Source organism: Juglans microcarpa x Juglans regia, chromosome 5D (assembly GCF_004785595.1).
Source record: "Juglans microcarpa x Juglans regia isolate MS1-56 chromosome 5D, Jm3101_v1.0, whole genome shotgun sequence".
Classification (NCBI taxonomy): domain Eukaryota; kingdom Viridiplantae; phylum Streptophyta; class Magnoliopsida; order Fagales; family Juglandaceae; genus Juglans; species Juglans microcarpa x Juglans regia.
This window is the reverse complement of record NC_054602.1, coordinates 9,478,364-9,506,313: the sequence shown is the minus strand read 5'-3', so window position 1 is coordinate 9,506,313 and position 27,950 is coordinate 9,478,364. Positions and strand designations below refer to the sequence as shown.

Below are 27,950 nucleotides of genomic sequence, written 5' to 3'. Positions count from 1 at the left end.
GATGCCTTAACAAGATAACACAAGTTAATAGTCAAATGCAACAATCATTTCTGCCATCTAACACGATATACAGTGACCCTTAAGGATGTACAGAGTATTTACCATTCTAACCAGTCTCCTTCAGTCAGTTCAAAGGTTAGCGTCGAATGGAAGAAAAGACCATACAATGAGATAGAAAACCCTAACTCCATGGCAATGGCATAACTACAAGATACTACTTGCCACTAGCCCACGGCACATTCATTGTCAGAAATTACGAAGTAAAACAAAACATGTCATCTAACCATGTCATAGCACCCAAAAAAAAAAAAAGGATAAAGATAACAAGTCTTCAATATCTGTGCTTCCATCACAAGAGGCCGCATGCCAAAGGTCACCTATAAAAGTAAAATAAACTTTTCCATCAGTTTTTTGGCACAAAACAGACAGTAAGCAAGATATATATTGGTATACCACCGTAATGGGTACATTGGTCAATAGAGACAGCCACAGCTGCACAATAACTGCAAAAACAAGCCACTTTTTATGCAAAATATCCAGTTGAGATATTTGAGGTTGTAACCCTAAGGGGTTGCCTCAAGTGGTAAAGGCATTGGGCTTGGGGGTATGCTTCCCCCAAGTCTAAGGTTCAAATCCCCTTGAGTGCAAACAATCTCTAGGGGCCATCATACTAGGGATTTTCCCCTATCACCCAAGGTGCACTTGCGGGAAACTCCTTGCCGAGGGCCTGTGCACTCCGGGATTAGTCGGGACTCTATTCACGGACACTCGGTGCCAGTAAAAAAAATATATATATATTTGAGGTTGTCATGTGAAATGATATAATCAGATGGTAATGCCAATTATAACCCAAAGTACTTTCTTTTTATTTGAAACTCACAAACGCTAAGGAATTGATGGAACTGAACGCTTCATCAAAATAGTGCTCAATAAAAAGAAAAAAATGCTGTAATAGAGAAATCCAAAGTGAAAAAGAGAGTCAACAGGCATGACATCAGGCGGGGCATCAAGCATTCTGAATGTGAAATATTTGCATATAAAAGTGCATGAGGGAGAATTGCAGAAATTCTGCAGATAAATAAATTGGATGTAATAGGCAAAATGGGAAAACATTAACATTGCATGGAGTTAATACAGCTACCAGGCATCATGACCGTTTGAATAAATGATGGCGAGCTAACATCTCTGTTATCCCAAGTGCAGAAATGCTTTCACATCCAAGGAGCTCATGAAGGTTTGCATCACATAATATCACCATTGAATTTAAAGGATCCTGCAACCATACAAGTAAAGCCACTAAGATTTAGATTCCAAATGAGAAAACTACCAAAAACAAATCACGATAATTTTTAGTAGTGTAAAAGGCCAGCTGGGTGAGAACAGGATGTTAATTATAAGGAACCAGATAAAATCATAATGTGTATAAAATTCGAGAAACTAAACCAATCTACTAGAACAATCTTCTCATATGTATGCTGATTGGAGAGTGAAGATAGAGAGGCTAATTTAAGCTGTAAATTTTATACTTCAGAGGTGAGGGCAAATTTTTGCACCAGGCTACCTACCTCCAAACGGTTAACCTTAATGTACTCCCAAACACGCCTTAAAACCTCAGATTGGAGCATCTCCCTTCCTCCAATGCCCAAAAACTTGGCAAGTGCTTCAGATATAATGACGGGAGATGAACCCGGTTCGGTACTTTCAGTTGTAGACTCAACATCTACCTTCAATCGTTTAGCTTGGCCTGACTCCTCTGCAAATCATGTGGGAGAAAAGTCATTAAATCAAAACCATCATAAGACAAAATAATTTGCATCTTCAAATATTCTTCTCAATCCTTACTCAGAACTTTTGCCCAAGAGAAAAAAGATCCAGAGATAGAGGATCTCCATCTCAGGCTTCAAGAGCTCTTAAAAAAGCCACACATCAAGAACAAACAGGCAAGACTGAGAAATAAAAACCATCATAAGAGAAAATAATTTCTGTTTTGTGCCACATTACATACTTGTGGGTTCAAGTGGGATAATATGTTTGGCTAGTAGCTTATTCATCTTGAACATGTCAGTACAGTCCGTCTCAAATACCAAGCGCAGGGCATCATTACAAATAATCTTTCTTTTGTTACTTGGATCTTGGAGGTTATTCTTCCTTATGTATGCCCACAGCTGCTTCACAATCTGAATCAAGCAAACCAGAGCTTCTTAGGTATCTATGTCAAGATTACATCATAAACCCCCAATACTTCAGCAAAGTGATAGTAAAAATGCCAAATAAAGAGGATTGTGACAGATCAGGAGATGATAACCTCAGTCCTTGGCAATGCTGGCTCACCAACAATTGCCTGAAGTTCAGGAGTGACCCCACAAACTTTGTTTAAACCCCCTGGTCCACCTCTTCTTTTGGCTCCCACAGGAGCACTGCAACAAAATACATTACACTTTAGAAGTAACAGGGCACTGAAATGAAATGACACAATGCACACAACACTACTGGTCACCATGAAAGCTATTCATCCTATGAGGGATGTGACATAAAGTGCTTGCAGACATACATGTGTAGATACAAGTGAAGCAGGATTGGAGTTACACATGTCTGCAAAGGCAATGCAGAGTTGCACACTCCTATTTATGCATGTCTGCAGGCCATCCATCAAATAGATAAATGTTGCACATGGATCACAAAACTGTAATCACAAGAAAGTTTAAATTTTCCAAAATAGACACAACATATGGATGTCTCTCTCTCTCTCAACCAAAAAAGAAAAGAGAGTACAAAGTACATTCCCTCGGCATGGAAATCAGATAGCTTACTCAAACCACAGAATGACAAGATGATATATATATGTGTGTGTGTGTGTGTGTGTGTGTGTGTGTGTGTGTGTCTGTGCAAACATAAGTGTCATAAGTACTTGCACATTTTCAGGCGGGGTGGGGAGAAGAGAAGACTTTAATCTTCCAAACTTATACTAGCACAAAACAGCAGTAAGCCATGCCTAACCCTGATAAGGCCTCCATTTTTGGGAAGAAACTTTAGTTGTTGTCATAACTTATTAGAAGTTTTTCCTCTAATATGCCAAAGCATGGACTCAAAGAATTACTGTTTTTACATTCAAATACAGAAGATGGTAGTTCGACTGGCATTTTGCTAGACAGAAAAAATTTCAAAAAGTTGTTTTCTTTTTACTTATGAAACTGTTTTTAAAAGAAAAAATTGTTTTTTCTTTTTTCTTTTTACTTATCAATTTAAAATAAAAAATCCCACCATATGGGAGAGTGATACTCATTTTGCTTTGAACCTTACTAATAACTCTCGTCCTAACCAATGGAACCTGAGCCTATTTGTTTTCTCCTACATCAAAAGCTTTCATATCACCTCGTGCACCAATGGCGATCACAATCAATGACAGCCCCAAAAGACTGTACCAAGGACACTTAACAATTCTCTATTATTCACAATACACATTATATTAAGAAAAGGCAAACACAGCAATTCAAAATAATAAGATGAGCGTCGTAGGCATATAATTAAAAATATGCAACTTATGGATGCTAGATTGAGCAAAAGTAACATAATTATCACAAAGAAATACCAAAGAAAACCTACCCCAGAAAACCCTAAATTTGGAACCCCCCATAACACAATCTCAGAAATTGAACCAAAAAAAAACCCCTAAAACCCTAAACCAAGGCAAAAAAGAAAACCTTTGCTTCGGGGTCTCAGGGGTGGCATTTGGAGCGAAAGCCTCGGGCTTGGTCACCAGCGGAGGCGGCGGCTGCCGCTGAACCTGTGCAGGCAGTGGACGTGGCTGAGGCGGCGGAGGTTGGGGCTGCCGGAAGGTGAGCTCGTCGGGGCGGTGGTGAGGATGGGTCTGGAGGGCAAAATGGGGAGGAAATTGTTGGGGGTGGGTGGAGGGGTACTGAGGGTGGTTTCGGAGGGCAAAATGGTCTTTGGGGGGCTGGAGGTGGTGGGACTGTCGCTGCGGCGGTGGCTGCGGGTGTGGCTGAGAGTGGGAACGGATGAGGTGGTCGATCTGGTCCCGGATGAAGCCGGCCTTGTGGGATAGGTCTAGCCCTAGCTTGGCTTCCAGCTGCTGAATGACGCCATCTACCGTGTTGACGATGTTACGGTCGGATTGAAGGAGCACAGACTCCACCCCTTTTGCTATTTCTTGGTCGGACACCATGGTTTCACCTTCATATAATAACCGAAAAAACGGACTCAAACGGTTGTCTTCTCTCTGCTCTCTCTCTCTCTCTCTCTCTCTTTCTCTCTCCTCGCCTAACTCTCTCTGTCTCTCTCTGTCTCTCTCTACGTCTAGTCTCTTTATAATATCGAAAAGACTATAGTACCCTTGAGGAGGCTCAAAAGACGGTATCACCCTTGTTTCGAAACAAGGCTTATACGAGAGTGGATATCTAAATGTGTAAAATCAGAAAAAATTTCCTCTCTCCCTCCTCCTCCATCACTTGAGAAATTTGAAAGTATAGAAATCTTAAAGATGTTTGAGCAAATTATGGAGCCAATTTTGCAAGTCGTTGATAATTGTATTGATTATGCAACCAATTTTACTTCAATCAAAACAGTTCGATCGATTATGAGGAAGGAAAAGGTACTAACAATGGAAATCTCCACCATGTGGTAAGATAAAATTGAATTTTGATAGAACGTTGTTTTATGATATAAATTTTGTCATTCTAAGGAATGATGCTTGGGGAGGTTTTGTTTGCTCTAAGTAGAAACGAAATAGGTGTTTTTGATGTTGATGACGTTGTAGCTTTAGTAGCTTTGAGAGGATTACAAAAGGAAAAATGATAAACACACATCACTTTTCACAATATTTTATACAATAATATGTTAAATGAATGTTATTTTTGTAAACTAACTTATAAAAGTACCATCATTTTATCAAAATATCCTTATTTTACAACATGCATTATAAAATATGTTGTAAAATATATTATGTAGGTATCAGTGCTCATCATGAGAACCAAATTTTACTACACAGAAGCCTCTCATTATGAAAATACAGCAGCTTCTTCGACACTTCTTGTGACATTTGCCATATTGCTAGACAGAGTAATGAAGTAAGCTAGAAATGCTCACAAAGTTGATGATACAGCTCAAATATGGCATACCTCTCCTGATGTTGTATTAAATAGAGTGTTATGGGAAGCTAATCAGTAATTCTTTTTGTCTATATTTGGTATATTTTAATTGTCATTGTACATGTAACTTATTCTTTGATTATTCAAGTATGAATGAAGTATATCCTTTATCATAAAAATCTCTTCGGAATCATAAAATGACGAAACAACCCCTTCGATCCGCAGCCTGTTCACAATGCATTGAAGAAACAAGGAATGGAATGGGGAAGAACAAGGGTATAGAGGTAAATCGAAAAGTTGCAGGGTGGCATCTCTTTTTTAAATAAAGAGTAAAGATAAAGGGATATACGAGAGGTTTTTTTTTTTTTTTTTTTTTTAAATAAAAAAAAAATGAGAAGAGATAAAGATGTGAAACTGAAATGAAACCGCCCCGTCGCCAGTGGGGAAGATGGGTATATCGGTCAGTACAAATAGATTTTGGTTTGTTTTGACTTTGAGCCGTTGGATAAAAGGATTATTAGCGCGGGGGTTTGGTCAACAACTGTAGAGACTGGTGTTGGTAGTGTGAGGGTGAGGGATGAGAGTGGCTTTATCCAACGGCTGATAATGGATTTGCCTTGCTTAGTTTAAAAAATTCGTCTAACCTCCCTCTACTCTTACCTACCAAACTAGTCAATCTCTCTCTTTGCAGTCTATCTGATCTCAGTTCTCAGTTGGTACATCCATTTTTTTTTTTCCTTTTTGTAGAATTAATTGAGACAAATACATCATGGAATTCATTATTAGAGACATTATGTCTAATATAGTCATGACAAGTAATCTTTTCCAGTAATAGAGGGGATAAATTCAAAGTGATCTAACCACCACGAATATCGTTGGAGAAATATATAACCAATTCATTTCAGGAAAAAAAATTATATTTATCATTCTCACACTATATATAATGCGTAATTTTTTTAATTCTGTTACATACAGTAATTTTTGCGTGTTTCTTGAACACTCCACTTATGTGGCAGAACTCATTATTTATTTTATATTAAAAAAAAGTGACGCAGTCAATCACATCAGTAGAGTGTGCAAGAAGTATGTAAAAGTAATTATACATAGAGTTTTTTTTTTTTCTCTTACCAAATGTGTAGTATATGAATTATGAGTAGAATAAATCAATTAGTTTATGAATAATAAAATAAATAATAATAAAAATAAATGTGGTGTGTGAGAATGATGAGTAACAAAGTTCAACTGCGTATTTAATTCCAACACTTTAATAAAATCGTGGATGTTGTATAATGATTTTATTGTAAACACATGGTAATGGAAAATTCTGTCTTTAATTGTGATATATTAGTGTATTCTAATGAAGTTATAGATGTTGTGTGACAAACTCAAAATCTCTAATAAATTTCAATTAATCTTCTTTTAATATGCTTTTAAAAGTATCTTTCAATTTAAGATCGTCGCTTTTGTTCGACAAATCCATCCGCGTTTAACCATTTAAACAAAGGCCCAACAAGAGCCCACTGGATCGTTATGAGCATGAACTCATAGCCGCGTGTGAAGGCTGCCATAGCCGGTATGAGTATTTGGTGGAATGATAAATGCTTTAGTAACGAGAGATATTATAAAAGTAAATTTATAAATTAATATATTTTGATGTGATATATTATATTATAAATTTAATTTTATTATAAAATATATTTAATATATCGTATAAAAATATATCAGTTTGTAGATTTATAATTTCTTTATAGTTGTAATATTTTTTTTTTCTTTTTAAATTTACAACTATCGCAATTTGGTTTTATACTCAAGCATATATGATCGAAAACTTGATTAGGAGGAAAATGACGGATTTTGATCCTATAAAGTTTTTGAAACCTTAAAAGTTAGAGAAAAATAGACAATGCCTTAGAATTCACTCAAAGATTTTAGGGTATCTCACTCCAAAAACGAAGACAATAAAATTTTAGGGGATCTCGTTACTCTATCTTTATACTATACAGATTTGACATTGTTCATAAATCATATATCAACTCTTAACTTTATTTAGAATGAAAAAACATTGGAGCTAAAATCCAGTACAATAATGGAAGTACTAACACTAATCAATAATCCAACAAAGATAATAGATGTAAACGAGAGAATAAAGTGAGTTTTGGATAGAGAGTTAAGTCTTGAGATGAGACGAGTCGAGATGAAAGTTAAATAAAATATTGTTAAAATATTATTTTTTAATATTATTATTATTTTAGAATTTAAAAAATTGAATTGTTTATTATATGAGACTTACTAGAAAATTTGAAAAAATTATAATGATTAGATGAAATGAGTTTGAAGCATTTTTGTATCCAAATTTTAAAATTATAAAATTATAGTTGTAAAATAATTAATTGACTCATTTTCTAAAAAAATTACAAAGGAAAATAATCACAAGAAATTGAGGAACTACAAATTTATTTTTAATAAACTGATTGTATTAATTGATAATAAAATAAATTGTAAAAAAATTACAGTCGTAATCTTACTCAATTAGAGGCTCAGATCAACGTCAACAGAAAACACACTGCAGGATAACAAACGCGGATTTGAACCCGAACAAAGAGCATTCCATAAGTCCTAACGTTGTGGAACGCGAAAACCATGGCGCAGTTTCTGAGCCTTAGCGCACCAAATCCAACCGTCTCGTCGTCGACTGGTTCAGGGTTACCTCGTACCCGACACACCTTGTCGACTCGCCACGAGAATACAAGCCAGAGCTGGAGCTCTTTACAAAAGGAACTCCATTGTAACGGCAGAGTTTCTTGCATTTTTTCTGGCAACAGGAAAGAGGTACGTAAGTTTTGCATATTTAATGGAATCTCTCGGCATATTTGATAATATGAAAGCTTGAAAGATGTTGGTTGTAAGTTCAGTAGGGTTTTGTGAAGTTGTTCATTTCGCTTGGAAATGATTGCCTTGGTCCCGTTTGGGGCTTCTTGAATTGTGGTTTTGAAAAATGGAAACAAAGTGAGCTATATAAACCAAAGTGGGTATTTATTTCTCTAATAAAAGAAGTCGAAAAATCAAACGTTTATTTCACTTGGAAATGAGAACCCTGGTTCCCTTTTGGGATTATTGAAGTGTGATTTTGGAAAAGAGAGACAATTTGAGCTATGTAAACCCAACTGGGTATTTTTTTTAAGCAAAGAGGTCTAAATAGCAAATCCTGATGGGAGGTTTGGGCCTGCTTTGTAATGTCTGTGCTGGTTCTTGCCTTGTACGCGAACTGGTTAGCACCTGGATCAAGCCCTATCTAGTGTTTCCCTTGCACACGAACTGCTTGACTCCTTGGACATTGCACCTCATGTTTGAAATGGTTTGATTAACAATGACTGTCAACGAAACTCAAGCAAACACTTTCGGGTTTTAGGGCAATGGATAAGGTTCTAAACATTATATATAATGATCATGGTTTTGACATACAAAATTGTGGTCCGCCACTCAAATCATCAATTACCCCAACCAACTCCTGAATAATCTCCATCAGTTTTAACTTTTCTCTTGATTTCTCAAAACTTATTTTGGACCCTGTATAATAACTATTAATAGCTTCCACGGTAATTAATAAGCAATCCCACTCAGTTTTCTAACAATTCCAATGTCATGGTCCTTTGTATGGAGTATGGTACACGAACCAGTCTAGTTGCAAATGGCAAGAATATTGTCAAGGAAAGAATATCAGCCAGTTTCTGTTTAAACATGAATGGCATTTATGATTATACAGAAAAAGAGGTGAACATGTCTGGTATGATCTGGCCTTGTTGTGACAAGGGTTATGATTTGGATTGTTCCAGTCTTGAAAGGTAGGTTCTACTGACTATAAAGCAACGTTACCTACTATTAATCAATCTCTATTAATTCTATATCCTGAAAATTAGTTTTTTCTTGGGTTATTCATGGCAGCGATCTGTGTTGTTTCACACCCAGGCAGTGAGAGATGAGCAACAGTATTTGACATAACATGTAATACCCCGGATTGAGGGTAGAAAGGTCGTAAATAGGATCCCACATTGTTTGAAAGGGAGAAATTCTTATGGTTTACAATAATTCAAGGGACTCTAATTATAACCTTTCCAGTCATTTTAGAGTATCGGTCCAGATGTATCTTGGGCTTTTCTTAGGTCGTTTCAAATGGTATAAGAGACGTGTTAATAACACTATGTGACACTGGACACTCAGTTGCACACGGGCCATGATGAGCACATCAGGGATTTGAGTGGGAGAGGTTGTGATGCCATACTAAGGCCTTGTTTGCATTCAAAACCCACATCAACTCATCTCATCTCATCTCATCTCATCATTACAACTTTCCCAAATTCTCACACAAAATATAATAAACAATTCAACTTTTTAAAATCCCAAAATAGCTTGCCCAAATCCCCACACAAAATATAATAAATAATTCAACTTTTATTCTACTATTTACAAACCATCTCAACTCATCTCTGAATCCAAACCACTCCTAAGTCTCACATTGAGTGGGAGAAGTATGATAGAAGATAATGAGTATGATAAAGGTGCATTGAGTGTCAAGTCATACATTGGTTCTTTACTAGGTGCAATTGGGCTTTATAATGATTCAAGGTGCTCCAATTGTAAGCTTAAATATTCCTTTGGGAGTATGAGCCCAATTTAATTTTTCCTTAAGTTGTTACACAACATATGGTTATGGATATGATTGAATGGTCAACATGTAGCCAACCCAAAGTAGTTGGAACGAGGTTTCTTTGGTCTTGTCAAAGATCAGTACATGACGAGGAAGTGGTATTAGATATACATTAAGAGACCATTTGGGTGTCCTGTCATTGTGTAGATCTGATTGGAGCTTGTTCCTTATGATAATGTCTGCATTAAACTGACAGGCGGTCCATCTCTTTTCCCAGTTGATTTCTTTTTTATATACGGACCTAATCATCTGGTGGTTGGCAGACAAAAAAGCTTGAGAACTTAAAATTAAGGTTTGTTCCCTCTAGGATCAATTTAGCTTTGCTGTATCTTGGTTGCAGGAACAAGCTAGGAAAGCATTAGAAAGTGCACTTGGTGGAAAGAGAGATGAATTTGAGAAATGGAACAAGGAAATTAAGCGGAGAGAGGAGGCGGGTGGAGGCGGTGATGCTGGTGGAGGTGGTTGGTTTGGATGGGGCAGACGATTTGGTTGGTCCAATGATGACCATTTCTGGCAAGAAGCACAACAAGCAATTCTTACTGTGTTGGGTATCATAGTAATGGTAAGAAGTTTCCTTCTTCTGGCTTTTAAAATTATTGCAAAATTGTGTTTTGTCAAGAATACCAGTATGAACATGAACTCTCTCTATCTCTCTCTCACATACGTAATGTTGTTGTATGCATTCATAGTATCTTATAGTTGCAAAGGGTGAGTTGCTGCTTGCTGTCATCATCAACCCATTGCTGTATGCTTTACGAGGACCAAGAAATGCACTCACTTTCATAACATCAAGAATCTTGGGAAAGACATCTCCAGATAGTCGTGTTGATTTTGATACATCAAAGAAGGGTGACTACAGCCAAATCTCTGCTAAAGAGAGAGTTTTGAGAAAATGGGGAGCCAGTGATATGTGGCAATTGTTTTGTACACCATGACTTTTGAATTTTGAACAAAGCAAAGTTATTTACCCCTATTATGAGTTTCGCTTTTTTGGTATCCGCTTTTTATCCAAGTTGGTCAGTGGTTATTCCCTCTTTTTTAACATGAGTTTGTTTGCAAGGCCCATTGTTATGCATGACAATCTTACGTAGTTAACATGTGAGCTGAAAAATATGTCTGTGAAAGACCTGAATAAATTTATTTCCATCCCTTAATTGTCACTGGAAATGAAACTGCGATGGAATGTAACATATCTGGTTTAAAAAAAAAAAAAAAAAAAATTACCCAATTCATACACTCTGCTAAGAATCATGCCCTTAATAGGACAATAATTATGCAACAGGGATGCAAGCTTAATCCCCATGGTGAGTAAGTTATTGTAGTGGAAAAGGTGCTGTTTATGTTAAAGTTTTATGATGATCTCCTTTTGTGTCTGCATTCAGGAATCAGGAGTTGATTGCTTGCTTTCTAATCAATCACTTCTGTATCATTAGCTAATATGAAGGAATAGTAAACTCCAACATATCCTCACGACCCTTGACAATCATTCAGAAAATGAGTCTGCACAATGTTCTGCTGGTAAATATTTTATAGAAATTTGGAAATGCATAGCAGAGTTGATCTGGCAGACATTATTTATGTCATGAATTAGAAGCAGCAATGCTGGGCCAAATTCATGAATGTACCTCAAAACCTAATCATTCTGAGGACTATGAAGGTTTGCACGAGCAGGTGTGGACCCTGTCCATCATTTCAATCAACCAAAAACCATGCCAAATTCTATCAGTTGGTACAGAATTTAATGCGCTGTAGGCCTTCACCAGGCGTTAGTTGCATAATACAATGTGGCTATTATGTTATCAATTGAAATTAATGCAATGATCATGTAATTTTCAAACACAGTTTTTTTAAAATATCATCTCAATTATGCTTTGGAACTATTTTAAATTGAAAATTTTATATTCACTAGCTTATTGATGCAAGGAATTATTCGTATATGCTACGAAAGGATGAGTAAGGAAAGAAAGAGAGAAAAATAAGTGGCATGCAATTGTTTTATAATAAGATTATAGATGTCATACGACATCTTATAAAAAAATATATGAAATTTTTTATTTATAAGACTCATTTTTTACATACATAACACATCGCTGAAACCTTTCACATTAACTATAATATTAAAAAATTATTAATATTTTAATTTTTTTAAAATTATAATGAATCTTATAATAAAGGAAAATAATTTAGACACAAAAAGATTACATAAAAGTAAACTCGCAAACTGATGTGGTTTGATATGATACGTCTGATTGTAAAGTAGATCTAACAAATTCTATGAAACCACATCAGTTTATAAATTTATTTTTGTGTAATTTTTTTTATGTATGTAGCACTTCTATAAAAAGAATACAAAAAAAATTGTATTAAAACTTGATAAGATAGTTTTTCTATTTGTATAGTTTTTCTATTTGTAGACCATGCACGCATTATATTCTCATTTAAGAAGATTTAAAAACTTTGAGATTCAAATTCGAATAATTTTAGACTTTGAGATTCAAATTTGTACATTTCATTACTATATTAGGTAGGGGGAGGACAGCAGGGAGAAAGGCACTACAAATTACAACCATCTGAATCACAAACCAGATTTCTCCCTTAAAAAGGAAAAAAGGAAGTAGGAGCTGAAGCATGTTCCAAATTACAAATTTGCCAATTACTACGATAATGATAATAATGGATACCCACTTACCCAAAATAATAATTATAAGAGTTTTGCTATAAATAAGTTCGCACACCTTATATATGATGTGAATTTTTTTTTTTTTCCATAAAATATATAGATATTTTTCATAAAAAGTGGAGTAGGAAGCGGTGAACAGCTATTGATATGAAGAATTTTTTTAATTATAATCATATAAAAAAATCCATTTGTTACCTAAATCAGCCGTGAGAGAGGGTCAAAGGGGCATCTTGAGTCCACCCAATCCCCAATCCTAGGCTACGCTGTCTCATCTCGTTATATTCGAGTGTGTGGAGTTTAACTAATTGAAAAGCTCTCCTCGAATCTTGGTCTTCGTGGAAGCTTGTGCGGGAGTGACCCTCACGATCTCACCTCCTCTCTCTCGCGCGCGCTCTCTCTCTCGCCCACGTATTTTGTTCAGTGGGAAAGTTCGGAATTTCGGATCACCACATGACCATTTCCTTCTCTGCCTCAACTTTCCCGAATAGTTTCTCTCTCCCGTCCCTTCTTTTTCTTGGCGTCTTTTCTTGCTACAAGGGTTATCCTTTTGTGGGTTCTTTTATTTTTTATTTTTTGCTACTGACCTTTCTGGGATTCTCTGACCCAACCACCCTTCTAAACCGTTATCATTATTATCCATTTTCTATTGTGGTTCCCTAATTTTCTTTGTTGTTTTCATTAGAGATTCTTCCTAGTGGGATTTTGTTTGGCTCTCTCTTTGTGTTCTTTAGCTTTGCGAGCATTTTTGTTATGTTTTGAGTTGCTCTTTCATTTGGCGACTCTCGTCCCTGTGCCATTTTGTTCTTTTTGTCACTGTTTATGGGTTGTTGATGTCTTTAGCCGCCGAAGCGGTTTCAAGTTCCAAAAGCATGGGTTATGACGAGAAAAGCAACGAGGGTGAGGAAAACAGCGAAGCTTCAAAAACAAAGACAACTGGAAAAGCGGCTGCAGAGGAAGAAAATGTAGGCGAATCCGGAGAGCTGGTACGGAAAATGAGTGAGAGTTCTATTTATGCAACTGATCAGGATGAGGAAGATGAGGAAGGAAGGAAGATAGAGTTGGGTCCTCAATACACTCTGAAGGAACAAATCGAAAAGGATAAGGTTTGTTTCTGCATGCATTTACATGAATTAAATACTCCTTTATTTTAACCTTTTAATTATAACTTGTTTGTAAGCCTTCAAATTGTTTCATTATCATACAGGATGACGAGAGCTTGAGGAGATGGAAGGAACAACTTCTTGGGAGTGTAGACATCAATTCTGTTGGAGGTAATCATTTTGTTTTTCTCCAAATTGCTTGCCTTTGAACTTTGTGTGGTTGCAATCAAAATGGAGGGAGAAAAATACAAATTTGGAGTTTTTTCATTATTGTGAGGTCCCACTTTTTTTTTTGGTCTTTTCTTCTTCTTTTCCCCTTCAAACCAGAATTCATAACTTACCCATAAGCTCTAAGTTAATAGAGATCATCCCGGATCGAGAAGAGTGGGAAATAATACAAGATTAACCAAGAGCTTCTTCTTCTTCTTTTTTTCGTTGGTATAGAGACTCTAGAGCCAGATGTTAAGATCCTGAGCCTTGCGATTAAGTCGACTGGTAGACCTGATATCATTCTCCCGATTCCCGAGAGTGGGAAACCCAAGGGTTTGTGGTTTACTTTGAAGGAAGGAAGCCAGTACAGCCTGAAGTTCACCTTCCAGGTCAGCAATAACATTGTTTCGGGTCTCAGATACACTAACACTGTGTGGAAAGCTGGTCTGAAGGGTAATTCTCTCTACTCTTCTCTCTCTTCCACACAAGTATTTGGACTTTATGCTAAGAATTGGTACACTTATAATCACTGGATTCAACTTGTTCTGTCTTATGAAAATCCTTGCTCCAGTGGACAGCACAAAAGAAATGATTGGAACCTTCAGTCCTCAGGCAGAGCCTTACACACATGAGATGCATGAAGAGACTACACCATCAGGAATGTTTGCCAGAGGGTCCTACTCTGCTAGAAGTAAGGTTGGTTCGACCAATTAATGTTCTATGCTGCCTTTAGCCTTTGGTTTACACTCTAATTCTGTGAAATTATCTGAGAGAATTCTGCTATAAAAGTTGTTTACTTTTTGGCATATATGCAACCTCTATATATGAATTTATTTACTCCAATTACTGCATCATAAATATACATGTGAAATTCGAAATTGTGGGCCATCCAGTGTTGGAAAATTGAACGCCATGGATCACTTTTCTTACTCAGTTGGACTTGTCTCACTGATATCCTTCATGTCCTTTTTCTTTTCCTTCTCTGTTTTCAGTTTGTTGACGATGATGACAAGTGCTACCTGGAGATCAATTACACATTCGATATCCGCAAGGAATGGCAGGGAGCTTAAAACTGAGAACTCTTGTCTCAGTGTTATTGCTTGTTACCTGTTAATTTGGTAGGCACTTTGTTAATAAAGTTGAGGTTTTGAGGGCGTCTCTTGTCTCCATCTCCTTGTCTCCCTCTCCTGGTCTTTTAAATTGCTATGCATATCAGCATGGTCAAGGAGTCATTAGTTCGGGTTATGTTAAGCTTTATTCATATACTTTAAGCTTGTTAACAATTCCTCACTAGGGGGCTTTTGGATTTCAAATTGCAGAAAAAGGCTATCTCATAGTTGTACCTTTTTTTGTTAGTTCTTTATTCTGTGTGAATTTCCAACTACTAAAGCTCGCCAAAGCACATAACTTTTTACTTTCTTCTTTGTCCTGTTATTTTCATATTGATGATGGCAGTCTTGTTCTGTTCCTTGCATGCCTTCTCTCTCTTATTTTGATAATGATTACGAGTTCTGCTATATACAATTATTTTTATATATTTTTTATGTACTCTACTGATGTGATTGACCAAAATAATTATTTTATATTAAAAAAAGTGATACAACCAATCATATTAATGAAATAAATAAAAGAATACACAAAAATAACTGTACAGAGAGTTTTTAATTACCGGAAGACGATTAATGAATAAGATAATCGGATGGATTCAAACAAAGACGTTTGAAATAAGATTTAAGACTTGTTATCTCCGTAATAGAGGATGCCAAGCTTTTAGTTTCGAATTAGACAGTGAGTGAGAAAACAAAGGACAAACGCAGCCCCTGATGCAATGAAAACAAAAGTAGGACCACCACAGCAGCTGGTACCATGTGGACGATTTTCAGCTTGATATCCACCGATCACGTGACTGTAGGAGATGGGTGATCACACAGTAATAATGGCGTGACCTCAAGTATACTATAATCCTCTCGGATAAGATCATTTTTGTTGGACTTATCCACACCATGCATGTTGTGAGAATCCTTAGATTCTCATCCTCGTGAAAATCATATCCAATACATTCACACTTTCAGTGACTTCTTAAATTTTACTTGACGGAAAATACTATATACCACACTTTCATTTCACTCATATCTTACTCCAATTTGACTCACTAATATTTTTTTTCACCAATTGTATTGAAGTAATTATAAATTAACCCAAGAGCTTCTTATGACACCAATCTAACTGCCGTTACAGAGTTGGTGATAAGATTTCTAATGAGTTTTGAACCCTTATGGCTCCAAGGTGGCTTTTCAAATTCAAACAGTCTTGCTGCTCTTGGCTTGTCCTAAATTATTTCATATTAAAAAAAAAAATTGAGAATTACCATATAAAATCTCCCTTATTTTTCACTTTAGATTGTAATTTCTCAAAAATCTCAAGTTACACCCAAAGTACCTATGTTCTTCAATTTGCCTGATTTTTCTAAATGCACTCAATTAATTAAAACTCAATCCAAAAAAAACTTAAAAATGCAAGAAAAATACACAAATTCCTCTCAAAATACCGTCCCATTTTCTCTCACTCCCTATAAAATGAATTTATAACTATATGATATTTTATGATAAGATGAGATTAGTAATATTTCAAATATGTAGAAAAATAAATAAATAATGGGCCAAGGCACTAACGGGCCGTTTCCTAAAGATAAAAGCCCGAGTTAAAGCCCAATACCCTACCTACAGGCTCCGTCTTGCTGACCGATCTTAGCAGCACATTCTCGAGCGCCACCTCGAGCGTTTCCGATTCCTGACTGGCTACTCGTTCCGAGTATCCGGAGACCGAATTGCGGGGAGATTAACCGCTGCTTCTGAGCTTCTCGCTTCAGTCAGCTTTCCAGCATCGCTCTCAGGTTTGCCAAAGAATTATCTTTGGTTTATGAATCACTTGTTTGAGTTATTTTGGTTGCTCCATTTGCATTGGTATTTCTGTTGTGAAAACCCTATAACCTTGAAACACTCTGGCTTAGTTTCCAGTAAAGGTTAGGAAAACAATTGCGTAGAAAACTTATAGCTTTTCTTTGCAATCAAACGGAGTTAGTTTTGCGCTTAAAACTTGGAAGAATTATTTCTTCGTCTTCAGTAATTGTTTTTGTTATATTTTTTATGATTTAATACTATTTTTAGATTTAATACATTTGAAAAAATTGAATGAATATACCATTTAAGCTTACTGAAACTGTAACAGAAATGAAACCGAAGAGAGAACATGATAGTTTGCTGGAGGATGAGGAAGTGTTCACATCAGAATTGAAGAGGCGAAGAGTGGTGGAGGAGTTGTCTCCATCACCGCCTCCTCACCCCATTGTGAATCCTCTTGCTGGACTAGCAAATTATGACGATGATGAGGAGGAGGATGACAAAAGGCAATGGAGAAGGGCTGTCCAAATTGAGACAGAAAGAAAGAGTATAGGCAACTGGCTGAGCAAATTGGCAATGGAAGTGATCAACAAGCTGATGGCAATGATGCTGATCAAAATGAGCAAGAATACAGTCAAGGAAAGCGAAGCCAGGAGGTTGAGCGCCGGAGGGACTGTCCTTATCTTGATACTGTGAATCGCCATGTATGCTACCCGTCTTGGATACTAAAAAATTTAAGAACTCTTTGGGGGTATTTCTATGTAAAATGCTTCTTTATATCTTGATGTGTGCAAGTGTCTTGGATTTCTTTTCAATGCATATTAGCAATTGGCACATATCCATTTAAATGCATTTCTAGTCTCTGTGTGTGTGTGTCATTTCTCAATCACATAGTAGCATTTTAAAAAATTATTTTCATTTGTTCTTCTATGTTTTGCAGGTTTTGGATTTTGATTTTGAAAAGTTCTGCTCTGTTTCTCTGTCGAACTTGAATGTGTACGCATGTTTGGTCTGTGGGAAGTACTATCAAGGAAGAGGGAAAAAGTCTCACGCATATACTCACAGCCTCGAAGCAGGCCATCATGTTTACATCAATCTTTGAACTGAGCAGGTTTATTGCCTTCCCGAATGATATGAAATTGACGACCCCTCGTTGGATGACATTCGACATGTACTGAGTCCAAGGTGTGCTATGACTTAGTTTATCAAAAAGAAATTTATACCTTCTCTATTTTACATTGTCCCCCACTCATCCTTTGCACTTCTACTGCATGTGTGTTCATTAAGTTTCTCAGTGATATTTGTGATAAGGATATGTAATGTTTTCAGTCACACTCTATTGTCTATATCTTATTGATTTCATTTTCTGTTATTTTTTTCCGGCTTCCATATATGCTGGTTTACCAGGGAACAAGTTGAACAACTTGACAAGAAAAAGCAATGGTCCAGGGTACTTGATGGTTCTGATTACCTCCCAGGAATGGTACCTATCTTTGGTCTCGTACAAAATTGCATTTATGTTCTGTTGTAGAGATTTATTGTATGGAAAAAATGTTTTGTTGTAAAGATGTTAATCGGACTATTTGAAATGTTAATCGAGTTTGGCAAATTTCAGGTGGGTCTTAACAACATTAAAGAGGCAGATTTTGTGAATGTCATAATACAATCTTTGATGAGAGTTACTCCTTTAAGAAATTTTTTCCTTATCCCTGAAAATTATAGACACAGCAAATCTCTACTTGTTCATCGATTTGGAGAACTCACACGAAAGATTTGGCATACACGGAACTTCAAAGGACAGGTTTGTTTCCCGTGATTTCCACAATGAATTAATTGTTCCTGACACGAGATTCATCTTAATCTTTTTTTTTTAATGTTTACAGGTGAGCCCACATGAGTTTCTGCAGGCAGTTATGAAAGCCAGTAAAAAACGATTTTGGATAGGTGCACAGTCAGACCTGGTTGAATTCATGTCATGGTTTCTTAACACACTTCATAACGATCTTAAAACAAAGAAAAATAAAAGCATTATCTATGATTGCTTTCAGATTGTCTATATTATCCTTATTTTCTTGTTGTTCACTTTGTTGTTTGTGGTTGGATTCACTGGATTTCACCAGTGCTTATCCAAAATGTACAATATACTCGGTAGGGCGAATTGGAGGTAGTGAAAGAGATGCAAAACAAAGCTGTCACTGAGAAGAATGAAAATGGTGACTACCAGAATTTTGTTTCCATATTCACCGATGGTGGAACTGAACATGAAGCGGTTGTGACTGAAACTTCCAGAATGCCATTCTTAATACTTGGACTGGATTTGCCCCCACCTCCTCTTTTCAAAGTCAAAGACGTCATGGAGAAAAACATAATACCCAGGTAGATTTTGATTTCTTTGTTAGTATGATTGCAACATTAATGGGATATATTTTCTGCTCCCTTAGCGTGTGTGTGCTTGTGTATATATATATATTGAAAAAAGTTGATTATAGTCATGGGGTGAAGGGCAGAGAGGTGGTTAAATAATGCTTTCTGTCTTTTGAGCAGTATTTAGAGCGACTTTGATTGGTGGGTAAAATTTAGAGAGCCAATAGTAGTGCTCTAGGGTGACTTGGAATTGATGAATTCTTTTAAGGCCCTGTTCAGTTATCAGAAAATAACAAAAACAGAGAAGGGAAGAGAGAGAGGGTTAACTTGGGTTCTTTTCTCATGATTTACATATGCTGCATTCTGCACCGCTTTGGCTCTGTTTAAAAATTGCTCGGGATTGGCCAATCCTATTATGGCCCTATTTAAACAATGCAATCATCTTTTAAGAATAATAACAGAATTTTGAAGCATTTTCCATTCTGTTTTCTTTTATATTCTGAGAACTAATTGGAGTAATATTATTGTCACACACTCAACTAATTTGGCTTGAAGTGAGCTTCCTCCTCTCACAAGGGGTGGAAAGTGAGTACATGGGCTCAAGATTCATCAGATGTTTGTATAACTTTCCCATAAAAAATATAAATTTTAAAAAAGTATTGACTGAAACACTAGCATCTGCATCATTATTTTTATTCCTAGATCAATGTGGCCTTCTTTCTATTGTACATTAGAGAAAACTTTTGCAGGTTTATGTGCATTTTTTAGTGTTTCTTGTGGACCAAAATTTTCATTTGATTTTGTTATAGGTTTCACTCTTCAACATCCTGAAGAAGTTTGATGGCGAAACTGTCACCAAAGTTGTCCGACCTCGTTTTGCAAGGATGAGATATCGTGTTACTAGATTGCCCCAGTATGTATTCTCCACATGCGTCGATTTACAAAGAACAATTTTTTGTGGAAAAGAATCCTACATTGGGTAAGAATTCGTAAATATATATATATCAGAGTTGAATTGCTGAATCTAGGGCTATCAGAATATGTGGATCTTGTCCAGCTCATGTACCTTGTGCTAACTGATGTTATGTTTAAGGCGGTCAACTTTCCTGTGAAGAACCTGGAGTTGAAGCATTACATTCCTTTGCCAACACCCAAAGGGAATGAAAAATTACGTTCAAAGTATGATTTGGTTGCCAATATTGTTCATGATGGTAAACCCGAGGAAGGGTTCTACAGGGTATTTGTACAGCAGAAGTCAGAAGAACTATGGTAACTGCATATTTCGTAGATTTGCGTAAATTTGAACATACATGTAAGAAATACTGCAACCAACACTTGTGACCTTCAATATTTTCAGGTATGAGATGCAGGATCTGCATGTTTCAGAAACACTTCCTCAAATGGTTGCACTCTCTGAGGCTTATATGCAGATTTATGAACAGCGGCAGTGATATAGGGGCTCAAGTTCCAGTGTGGAATGCGTATCGGTTATTTATTAAGTTTAGGCAATGGTATTGTAATTTTTACGGACAGATGATGATCCATGATGGGAGAGATGATAGAAGTAATTGACCTTCGGAAGTGGGTGATATGTCAATATGTAGGAAGCTCGGAAGGAAAAAGTCATTTGGTTCTCCAGAAATTGAGGCTAGCATGATTCAAAAGATTTCTGAAGGCAAAATATTTTTGTGTTGGAATTTTCGGCAGTTCTGTACGAGTATCTATCATTGTTTGGAGAGGATTTGTTTGAAACGTCCTTGAGAAGTGGACAATCTAATTTGTTCGTTTTTATACCTATAAAAAAAAAAAAAAAAATCTTTGTTCGTTTTTACAGTTGGAAGGAAATGCTTTCAGTAGAATTGTCTATTTGATTGTCTTCCTCCTTGAGGATACTTGCTGGAAATGTGGTTGAGCAATGTCTTGGATATGGCACCTAAATTTGGATCAGAATAAGAAACATTTCCTAGTTCTTGATATCGGCTGTTACAATTATGAGTAAGGTGCGAGACAGAAAGTAGTGTGCGGCACAGCTCCGATTTCAATGAAGCAATTGGTCAATTGCTTGAGTTTCCAGATGGCAAGGTGGGTGAGCAACGCCTATTTAATTTGAATAGTGATATATGCCAATTCAGGGTGCACAAATCTTCTGTAAGCCATATGAAAAAAAAAAAAAAAAAAGGTATCTATCATTAAAAGAAAAAAAAAAAGAGAGAAATTTTTAAGTGAATCCTACTTTTCTTTTCTTTTTTTTTTTTTTTTCAAAAGGTATGTACAGAATTTGGACACCCTAAACTTGCAAAGTCATTTTTCATATAATTTTGATTCGGAAAGACCTTAGGAGTTCAATCACTAAAAAGACACAAACTCGATCAAGAACTTGGACACGTGACTTTATATTTCAAACGTGCCCCGCAAATACCGACTGCAAGATACACGAATGTAGGTAGAGTAGCCAAAGATAATTACTTTTGAGGTACTTTCAAGGCGGTGGCTTCTGAGCAAGTATGTCATACCGTAAAGAGAGAGGAATCTATAGAGATAAATGATGAGATAGACATTTTGTGCAAACCAAGAAATGGCAGAAATTTAATGACAGTAAATGAGTTGATTCAGTGGTTACCGAGGCCTAGAGCAAGCAACCCAACCTAAACCAGCTCAAAAAATAAATACATTTCTCTCACATTCACTGAGTACCCTTGGATCATCATCGAACAGTTGTAAGAATTTCCACAGCAGAGTAGGGTGCTGATATGAAGCATTGAATATCTTTCTTACATGTATATCCCAAAGATGAGTCTCGATTCTCGAAGAGGCCCATAACATCATTTTTATAAAGAAAATGTGGTCTATAAATGAAGAAGCTACGAAGAGCATGGCAGAAAGAAAGAAATACCCAACCTGAAAGAAATGGAGGTGCCGGTGCCAATGATGCTTTTGATGATATTGCTTGTGATCTCGCCGGTGGGGATGCTGGCCTGCACACCAAACGGCGGTGAATGCAAAGACTGTATTATTAGCCAGATGAAGTATGGCTGCCCATCATGCGTGCCAGTAATACGCTGCATGGCGCGGTGCTTGTGGGCTGGTAGCTCAAGGTCTAACTGTGTAAAGAGGTGTGATTGCAACGGTGGGAGCCCAAAACTCTCCGATTGCAAGAGATGCATGTCACGGTGCAAGTGCAGCTGTGTCGCTTAGACCAAAGGTCTCTCTGGTTTTAATTAGATCATGTATAACCATATCCTTAATTATGTGTATGTATTTCCAATCTGTAGAAACATCTCCTTCTCGTTTTTAATTAGTTTCTTTTTCGCATTAGCATTTTCTTCCTTCGGCGAGTAATTGAGTAAGAGAGAGGGAGAGAGAGAGAGAGAGAGAAATTTCCTACCACTTTTTGTTTTGTTAATTTTAATTTTCTTAGAACCCATCATATATATGCCATCCACCACAATAACAATTCACCTCCAGAACACAGAACTTCATATATATATATATATATATATATATATATATATATATATATAATACACATGGTAAAAGCTGAACCCGACGGAAACCGAACCAAAGGATCAGGGCTCATTCAGGAACCTCTGCAAGCACCGAAACCCCAAATTCTGCGCACAAAACCTATCCATCTCGTCACCACCTCGTTCCCTGCAAACCTCCTCCTCCATCTCTGCCACGACGTCGTCCCAATTCCTCGTCAAGCCATCGTATCCATAACCCCAAGGTGTACCCCACGCATGATAACAGTGATCATCGCCCGGCACCTTCGCTTCCGAAATCGCGTCCAGTATCTCCTGCAACCCCACGATCCGATGGCTCACCTTCCTCCTCGCGTCCCTCAACGTCGGATCAATACCGGGCAACGAGTCCAGCCTCAGTAACAGAGCCATCAGCGCCTCGTTCATCCTCAGCCTCGCGCGTTCGTCGCTCCTGACGGCGTCCACAGTCTCCTGCAGCTGAATCAAGCGTTGTAGCTGGTCGGCTTCGGAGTTGACAGCCGAGATTTTTCTGTACAGTTTGCGGATGGTGTGGGCACGGTAGGTGGATTGTATCTTGGCGGCGGCGTTGGATTGGAATTGGTGGGGAAGATGGACGGTGACGGGGATTGGAGCGGCTTCGGAGGACTGGATGGGAATCTCAGTGACACTGTGATGGGTTGGAGAAGTAGAGTGGTCGTCATTATGGAAGGCAAAGGTTACAGCAGTGGAAGAGGAGGAGAAGAAGCTGCCCTTGCGAGAGGATTTCATTTCATGCCAAAGGATTATTTGAAGTTGAAGAGAGAGAGAGTGTAAATATAAGGACCCAATATAATATAATATAATACATATATAAAAAGTGAATGCATTGTTAATGTAACGGTAGTAAAAGCTTATTGAACACTGTTGGCGCGTAACACGAATCAGTGGCGTGACGACCGTCCGTTTTGAAACGGGACCCGCGCTCTCCTTCTTTTTGACCAATGGATAATGAACTTGCTTTTATCACATGCAAAGTCCACCTTTTTTTCGGGCTAATACATCCCATTAGCCTCTTTAAACTGTTGTTTTGTTTGGACGATTGTATATATTCTTAACTTTCTCCATATTATTTGAAGAATACGACAATTAACTACTGTTCTTATAAAAATTTTAAAATTTAAAATTGAAGAAATAGTAGCGCAGTTTCTAGCATTTTTATTAATTGTAATTGAGACCATTTATATTTTTTTTATGATTAGACTATCTATATATACAAGAAAAAAAATATATATATATATAAACCAAAGGAAAATGTTAACCACTATAATATCAAGAAAACATCATCATCCTCAAGGACGTGATGGAATAATCTTTCCAGAACATGCCCCAAACCCAGCATTATAACCATTTCCCTGAAATGATGTAAAGTTCAAGCTTTAGTTCTACAAATTCTTAAATTTAGTATGCTGTAAAGAACATCGATGCATGAATTCCAAAGAGTATGATATTCAGAATTAAGAGGACTGGAGAAACTGTATGATTTTAAGAACCTTGCAAAATCCATTAAAAATGACTTCATCTCCATCTTCTAGGAATTTTCGAGGTGTCCCATTCAAGGATAGTGGTTTCTGTCCATTCCACGTTAAACTCTAGCAAGCATCCAAGAGATTCTGGCTCCTGTCGCGGGAGGCACAAGTAGTGGCTGAACTTATATTTTGTACAAAACAGGAATTGCAGGCTTCAAAGTTAAGTTACAGTCATTTGAATACAAAATTATCAGAATTCCAGCATTATGATTGTACGAAAGTAAAATTAAAAATAAACAGATAAGATGAAACCATACAGGTCCACTGATGGTCCCAGTTCCAAGGAGATCGCCAGGCCTTCAGTTGCAACCATTAATGGTGTGGTAAGCAAGCTGTTGAGTTAATGTCTAATATCTAAATACAAGTAAAAGTAGTTCAAGATGCCTAAAAGAAACACCAACTCATAATATACACAACTGCAAAAATATGTGCATATAGAATACCAAAAAGGATCCATATAGAAATAAAACTATCTAAAGCTTTCTATTTACTGGGAAGTTATGAACATTCTGTTGACTGTAAGAGAGGATGAATGTAATGTAACTCCTTACAAATTTTTGAAATTGCTTTTTGCAACCACACACGAATCTTTGTGTCCAGCGGGTTTAATTTGAACCTTGCAAGAAGAGTACAGTTTCATATTTCTCTTGAGAATGCAATCATCTTTGGAACAGCAAATTGATCACTTGAAACAGAGGAACACTGGATCATGATATAGAAGGAAGACAATCTGCAAAACGAGAGCATTGAAGTATATACTGCCTCCAATGCAATGTCATAGTTCTTGGATGTTTTTCAGCCAGATATGGCAAAGGAGGAGGGTCCTGCAATTTAAAGCACGCATCATATAGCATGCTGCCACACCAGAAGACATTCAGCGCAAGAAATTAGGAGAAAATAGAATGAACTAAAAATTACCTGTTTGGGAGCATCACAAGCAAAAGGTTCAAGAGCATCTAACGTTACAATCTATGGGGATATTGTAGTGCCTGAAAAGAGTATGTAAACAAAATTGATTCAGTTCTCCACAGACTAAAGAACCACTTGTATGCAAAGTACATGTGCAATCCTTAGTGAGACAGCAGGTAGACATAGTGTGTGTATCCTGACCTTCAAGTTTGCCAGATGAATTTTGAAAATTGGAGTAATAAAATTTCATCTTTTTCCAAAACTCTTTCCAAGAAAAGGGCCGAGAGGAACATATTCCATGCCTGAATGTCTGTAGCTGTCAAAACCAACTTCTTGTCAATATAGCATCAAATATCAGACAAACATGAAACAACACCACTGACATGAAGCACCGAAGGGTATTAATACCACAAACTGATAGTTGGTATACATGACTATTGAAGCAACGACAAACTCTGCAGCCACAACGTATGGTAATGCGCATGGCAAGGCTCATACCCAAATTGCTGTACCAGACAGCACAGACCACAGCCAGAAGCAAACAACAGACTCATGCACAACGGCTACAAAGAGCATCTTCCAAAAGCGTCTTCAAGAGAACCAATGAAAGAGCTACAAGTGTCCTAGGTCTAAAATATCATTTACAATCATTTGTGTAAATCTGAACCGTTGATGTAATCTAATTCTTTGGAAAGTTTCTGATATAAATAGCACATAGATGTAATGAACAGTAGGTTGGAGAATACGAAATACAAAGGAAAATTTTCCTCTCTGGTTGTATCATTTTCTCGAGCATCTTGAGTGCATTGTATTTCATTCTTTACATGTTTTCACAATGACAATAGTCTCCGAAGCAAAGCACGAGCTTCTTTCCAAGCAGGACGTCCCATAGCCAGGAACTTGTTTAAATCAGGCTGGAAATAAAAACATGGCAAATTGCAAACAATTAGTGAACACGTTCTGCCCAAACTGTCAAGTTAACTTTTCTACAGAGCAGGAGATAAAGAGCATATATTCTGCACCGAATATCAGCAATTCATGGTAATGCAACAAAAATGTGGTGATACGGGCAATCATCAGCTAGCTATAGCTGTCGTCTACGTTGTTCTTGCAGTGAGTTTTTTTCCCTTTCCTAGCACCAAGTTTAACACCGCAGTCGAAGAAATTGTAATAATTAAATAATAAATTCAGAAAGCTCTTAAAATTCCCGGCCAATCTCTTAATGAATTGGAAACTTCAAATTAAATTAAATAGCTCTAAAGCACTTATATCGGTTTATTTGTTCACTTTCTCCAAAATTCATGCCAGAGAATAACTAGTAGATGTTTGCTTTCGTTTCTTATCCTCCGGTTTCTGAGCAACAAAAAGAGTGGTACCGACGTTCATGTCACCAGAAATTGTACAAAACTTCATCTGTCGAAAACTTTAATTCCACAGTAACATGCATGAATGAGCACTGATACACTGGCAATACGAACCTGAGAGAAGCAATCGGAGTTCTTCAGGATTGAGCCGTCGAAGAGCCCGGAAGAGACGATCACGGACAAATCCAGAACGTAGTCCCCGATCGCCACGCCCGGTCAAGCCACTGTACCGGGCAACCCTGAACACTCCGTAGGGGAGGTTTTGGATGGGGAAGTGGGAGTCGGGATGGACTTCGATGAAAGATTTCAGAGCCATTCTGGCCCAGAAAAACCAGTCGAAGATCGGATGAGTAACCACGGCTGGAGTGTGAAGGTTACCTTGTGGAGTTTGGAGGAAGAGCATGCGGGAATTATCCATGCAGGTTCGGCCTTTCGCTCGCAGCGAGTTCTGGGCTGATTTTCCTGCGAGGGGTGGCAAGTCGTATTAACGGGTGTTCTTCGTCTTCCAGTAGTGTATATTACATGATGAGCAGAGTAGTACCGCTCTAAAGTTACGTCTGGGTAACGAGAATTTTTAAGAAATATTGAGAATTTTTAAGAAATATTGAAAATGTTTATGAATAATAATAAAAAATAATAAAAAAGTAATAATAGAATAATAAATAGTAGGTAAAAAGTAATGAATAGTAAAAAAATAGGTGAAAAATAATAATAAAGTAAGGAATAGTAGTGAGAGTATTTGAGGTATTCTTGATATCTAAACTAGGGCTGCTACCCGCATGGTGCGGGGCGGGGGTGCCCTTCCCCGCACCCCGCCCCGCACCATGCGGGGTTGGGGATTTCCCCCCCCCCCCGCCCCCGGGAGGCGGGGGCGGGGTCCCCCGCCCCGGTGCCGGGGGCGGGGGAAAAACCCCCATCCGCCCGGCCCCCGCCATTATGTTAAAAAAAAAATTTTTTTAGTCTAAAAATATTTTTTTAGACCAAAATTATAATATATTTTAAATAATAATTAAAATTTATAAATATAAAAAAATTTAAACTCATTAGAGTTAGATTTTGGATTGATTTGGCCTCCTAGGCCAATCTTTATATAGGAGGCCAAGGCAATACAATAGTCATCCTTAAGCAATGTGGGGCGGGGGCGGGGGCGGGGCGAGACCCCGCTGGGGTCATCCCGCCCCCCGCCCCCGCTATACCCTCTCTATGCGGGGCGGGGGACCCCGCCCCCGCATGGGCGGAGCGGGTTAGCCCGCCCACCCATGCGGAGGCGGGGCGGAAGCCGGGCGGGGCAGCTGGGGCGGGGCCCCGCTGCCCACCCCTAATCTAAACGTAGCCTAAAATCGCTAGTTGTAAAAGTTCTTCTTTTATTTATATTTTTTTAATATATTTAAATATTTTTAAAAAATATATCAATACATTTAAATTTACTTTCTTCACCATTTGATAAAAAAAAAAAAAACCGAGTGGTCAAACAGAGTGATATGATTTGGGCGGTATGGTAGACTTTTTCTTATATGATATAGATCAATTTCAACACAATCCGTTAAGCTTAACATGTCAAATTTT

General features: G+C 37.4%; 5 protein-coding genes, 1 long non-coding RNA gene and 1 pseudogene across 11 annotated transcripts; 4 read left to right on the top strand and 3 right to left on the bottom strand.

Annotated features, from left to right (window-relative positions):
- Nucleotides 1-28: 28 nt before the first annotated feature.
- On the bottom strand, nucleotides 29-4,311 carry LOC121265539 (formin-like protein 18). Of its 2 annotated transcripts, none has more exons than XM_041169203.1 (6): nucleotides 3,702-4,311; nucleotides 2,306-2,417; nucleotides 2,006-2,177; nucleotides 1,566-1,753; nucleotides 1,142-1,273; nucleotides 29-377 (listed from the first exon to the last, which is right to left on the bottom strand). In XM_041169203.1, exons 1-5 carry the CDS (start codon nucleotides 4,181-4,183, stop codon nucleotides 1,148-1,150), a joined length of 1,080 nt encoding a protein of 359 aa, XP_041025137.1. In that variant the 5' UTR covers nucleotides 4,184-4,311; the 3' UTR covers nucleotides 29-377; nucleotides 1,142-1,147. The 2 variants fall into 2 exon arrangements, with proteins under 2 accessions (XP_041025137.1, XP_041025138.1); XM_041169204.1 differs by having other exon boundaries at nucleotides 1,155-1,273.
- A 3,329-nt stretch (nucleotides 4,312-7,640) lies between these two features.
- Nucleotides 7,641-10,807, top strand: LOC121266509. Its single transcript, XM_041170355.1, has 3 exons — nucleotides 7,641-7,934; nucleotides 10,151-10,372; nucleotides 10,500-10,807. Exons 1-3 carry the CDS (start codon nucleotides 7,746-7,748, stop codon nucleotides 10,743-10,745), a joined length of 657 nt encoding a protein of 218 aa, XP_041026289.1. The 5' UTR covers nucleotides 7,641-7,745; the 3' UTR covers nucleotides 10,746-10,807.
- A 1,915-nt stretch (nucleotides 10,808-12,722) lies between these two features.
- On the top strand, nucleotides 12,723-15,113 carry LOC121266170 (rho GDP-dissociation inhibitor 1-like). 2 transcript variants are annotated; one of them, XM_041169920.1, is made up of 6 exons: nucleotides 12,724-12,972; nucleotides 13,331-13,593; nucleotides 13,695-13,761; nucleotides 14,035-14,253; nucleotides 14,372-14,496; nucleotides 14,793-15,113. In XM_041169920.1, the coding sequence occupies exons 2-6, from the start codon at nucleotides 13,360-13,362 to the stop codon at nucleotides 14,868-14,870; spliced, it is 723 nt and encodes a 240-aa protein (XP_041025854.1). In that variant the 5' UTR covers nucleotides 12,724-12,972; nucleotides 13,331-13,359; the 3' UTR covers nucleotides 14,871-15,113. The 2 variants fall into 2 exon arrangements, with proteins under 2 accessions (XP_041025853.1, XP_041025854.1); XM_041169919.1 differs by having other exon boundaries at nucleotides 12,723-13,593.
- Nucleotides 15,114-16,689: 1,576 nt separating this feature from the next.
- Nucleotides 16,690-20,888, top strand: LOC121265649 (annotated as a pseudogene).
- A 1,083-nt stretch (nucleotides 20,889-21,971) lies between these two features.
- LOC121264772 lies at nucleotides 21,972-22,359 on the top strand. Its single transcript, XM_041168072.1, has one exon. It carries the CDS (start codon nucleotides 21,972-21,974, stop codon nucleotides 22,257-22,259), a length of 288 nt encoding a protein of 95 aa, XP_041024006.1. The 3' UTR covers nucleotides 22,260-22,359.
- A 100-nt stretch (nucleotides 22,360-22,459) lies between these two features.
- On the bottom strand, nucleotides 22,460-23,363 carry LOC121264771 (BAG family molecular chaperone regulator 5, mitochondrial). The gene has a single exon (XM_041168071.1). It carries the CDS (start codon nucleotides 23,312-23,314, stop codon nucleotides 22,631-22,633), a length of 684 nt encoding a protein of 227 aa, XP_041024005.1. The 5' UTR covers nucleotides 23,315-23,363; the 3' UTR covers nucleotides 22,460-22,630.
- Nucleotides 23,364-23,793: 430 nt separating this feature from the next.
- Nucleotides 23,794-26,884, bottom strand: LOC121264773. Of its 4 annotated transcripts, none has more exons than XR_005940558.1 (5): nucleotides 26,499-26,884; nucleotides 25,429-25,934; nucleotides 25,030-25,336; nucleotides 24,076-24,935; nucleotides 23,794-23,937 (listed from the first exon to the last, which is right to left on the bottom strand). It is a non-coding gene; the product is annotated as an uncharacterized LOC121264773 (long non-coding RNA). The 4 variants fall into 4 exon arrangements; XR_005940556.1 differs by having other exon boundaries at nucleotides 25,451-25,934; XR_005940555.1 differs by having other exon boundaries at nucleotides 25,030-25,934.
- Nucleotides 26,885-27,950: the final 1,066 nt, after the last annotated feature.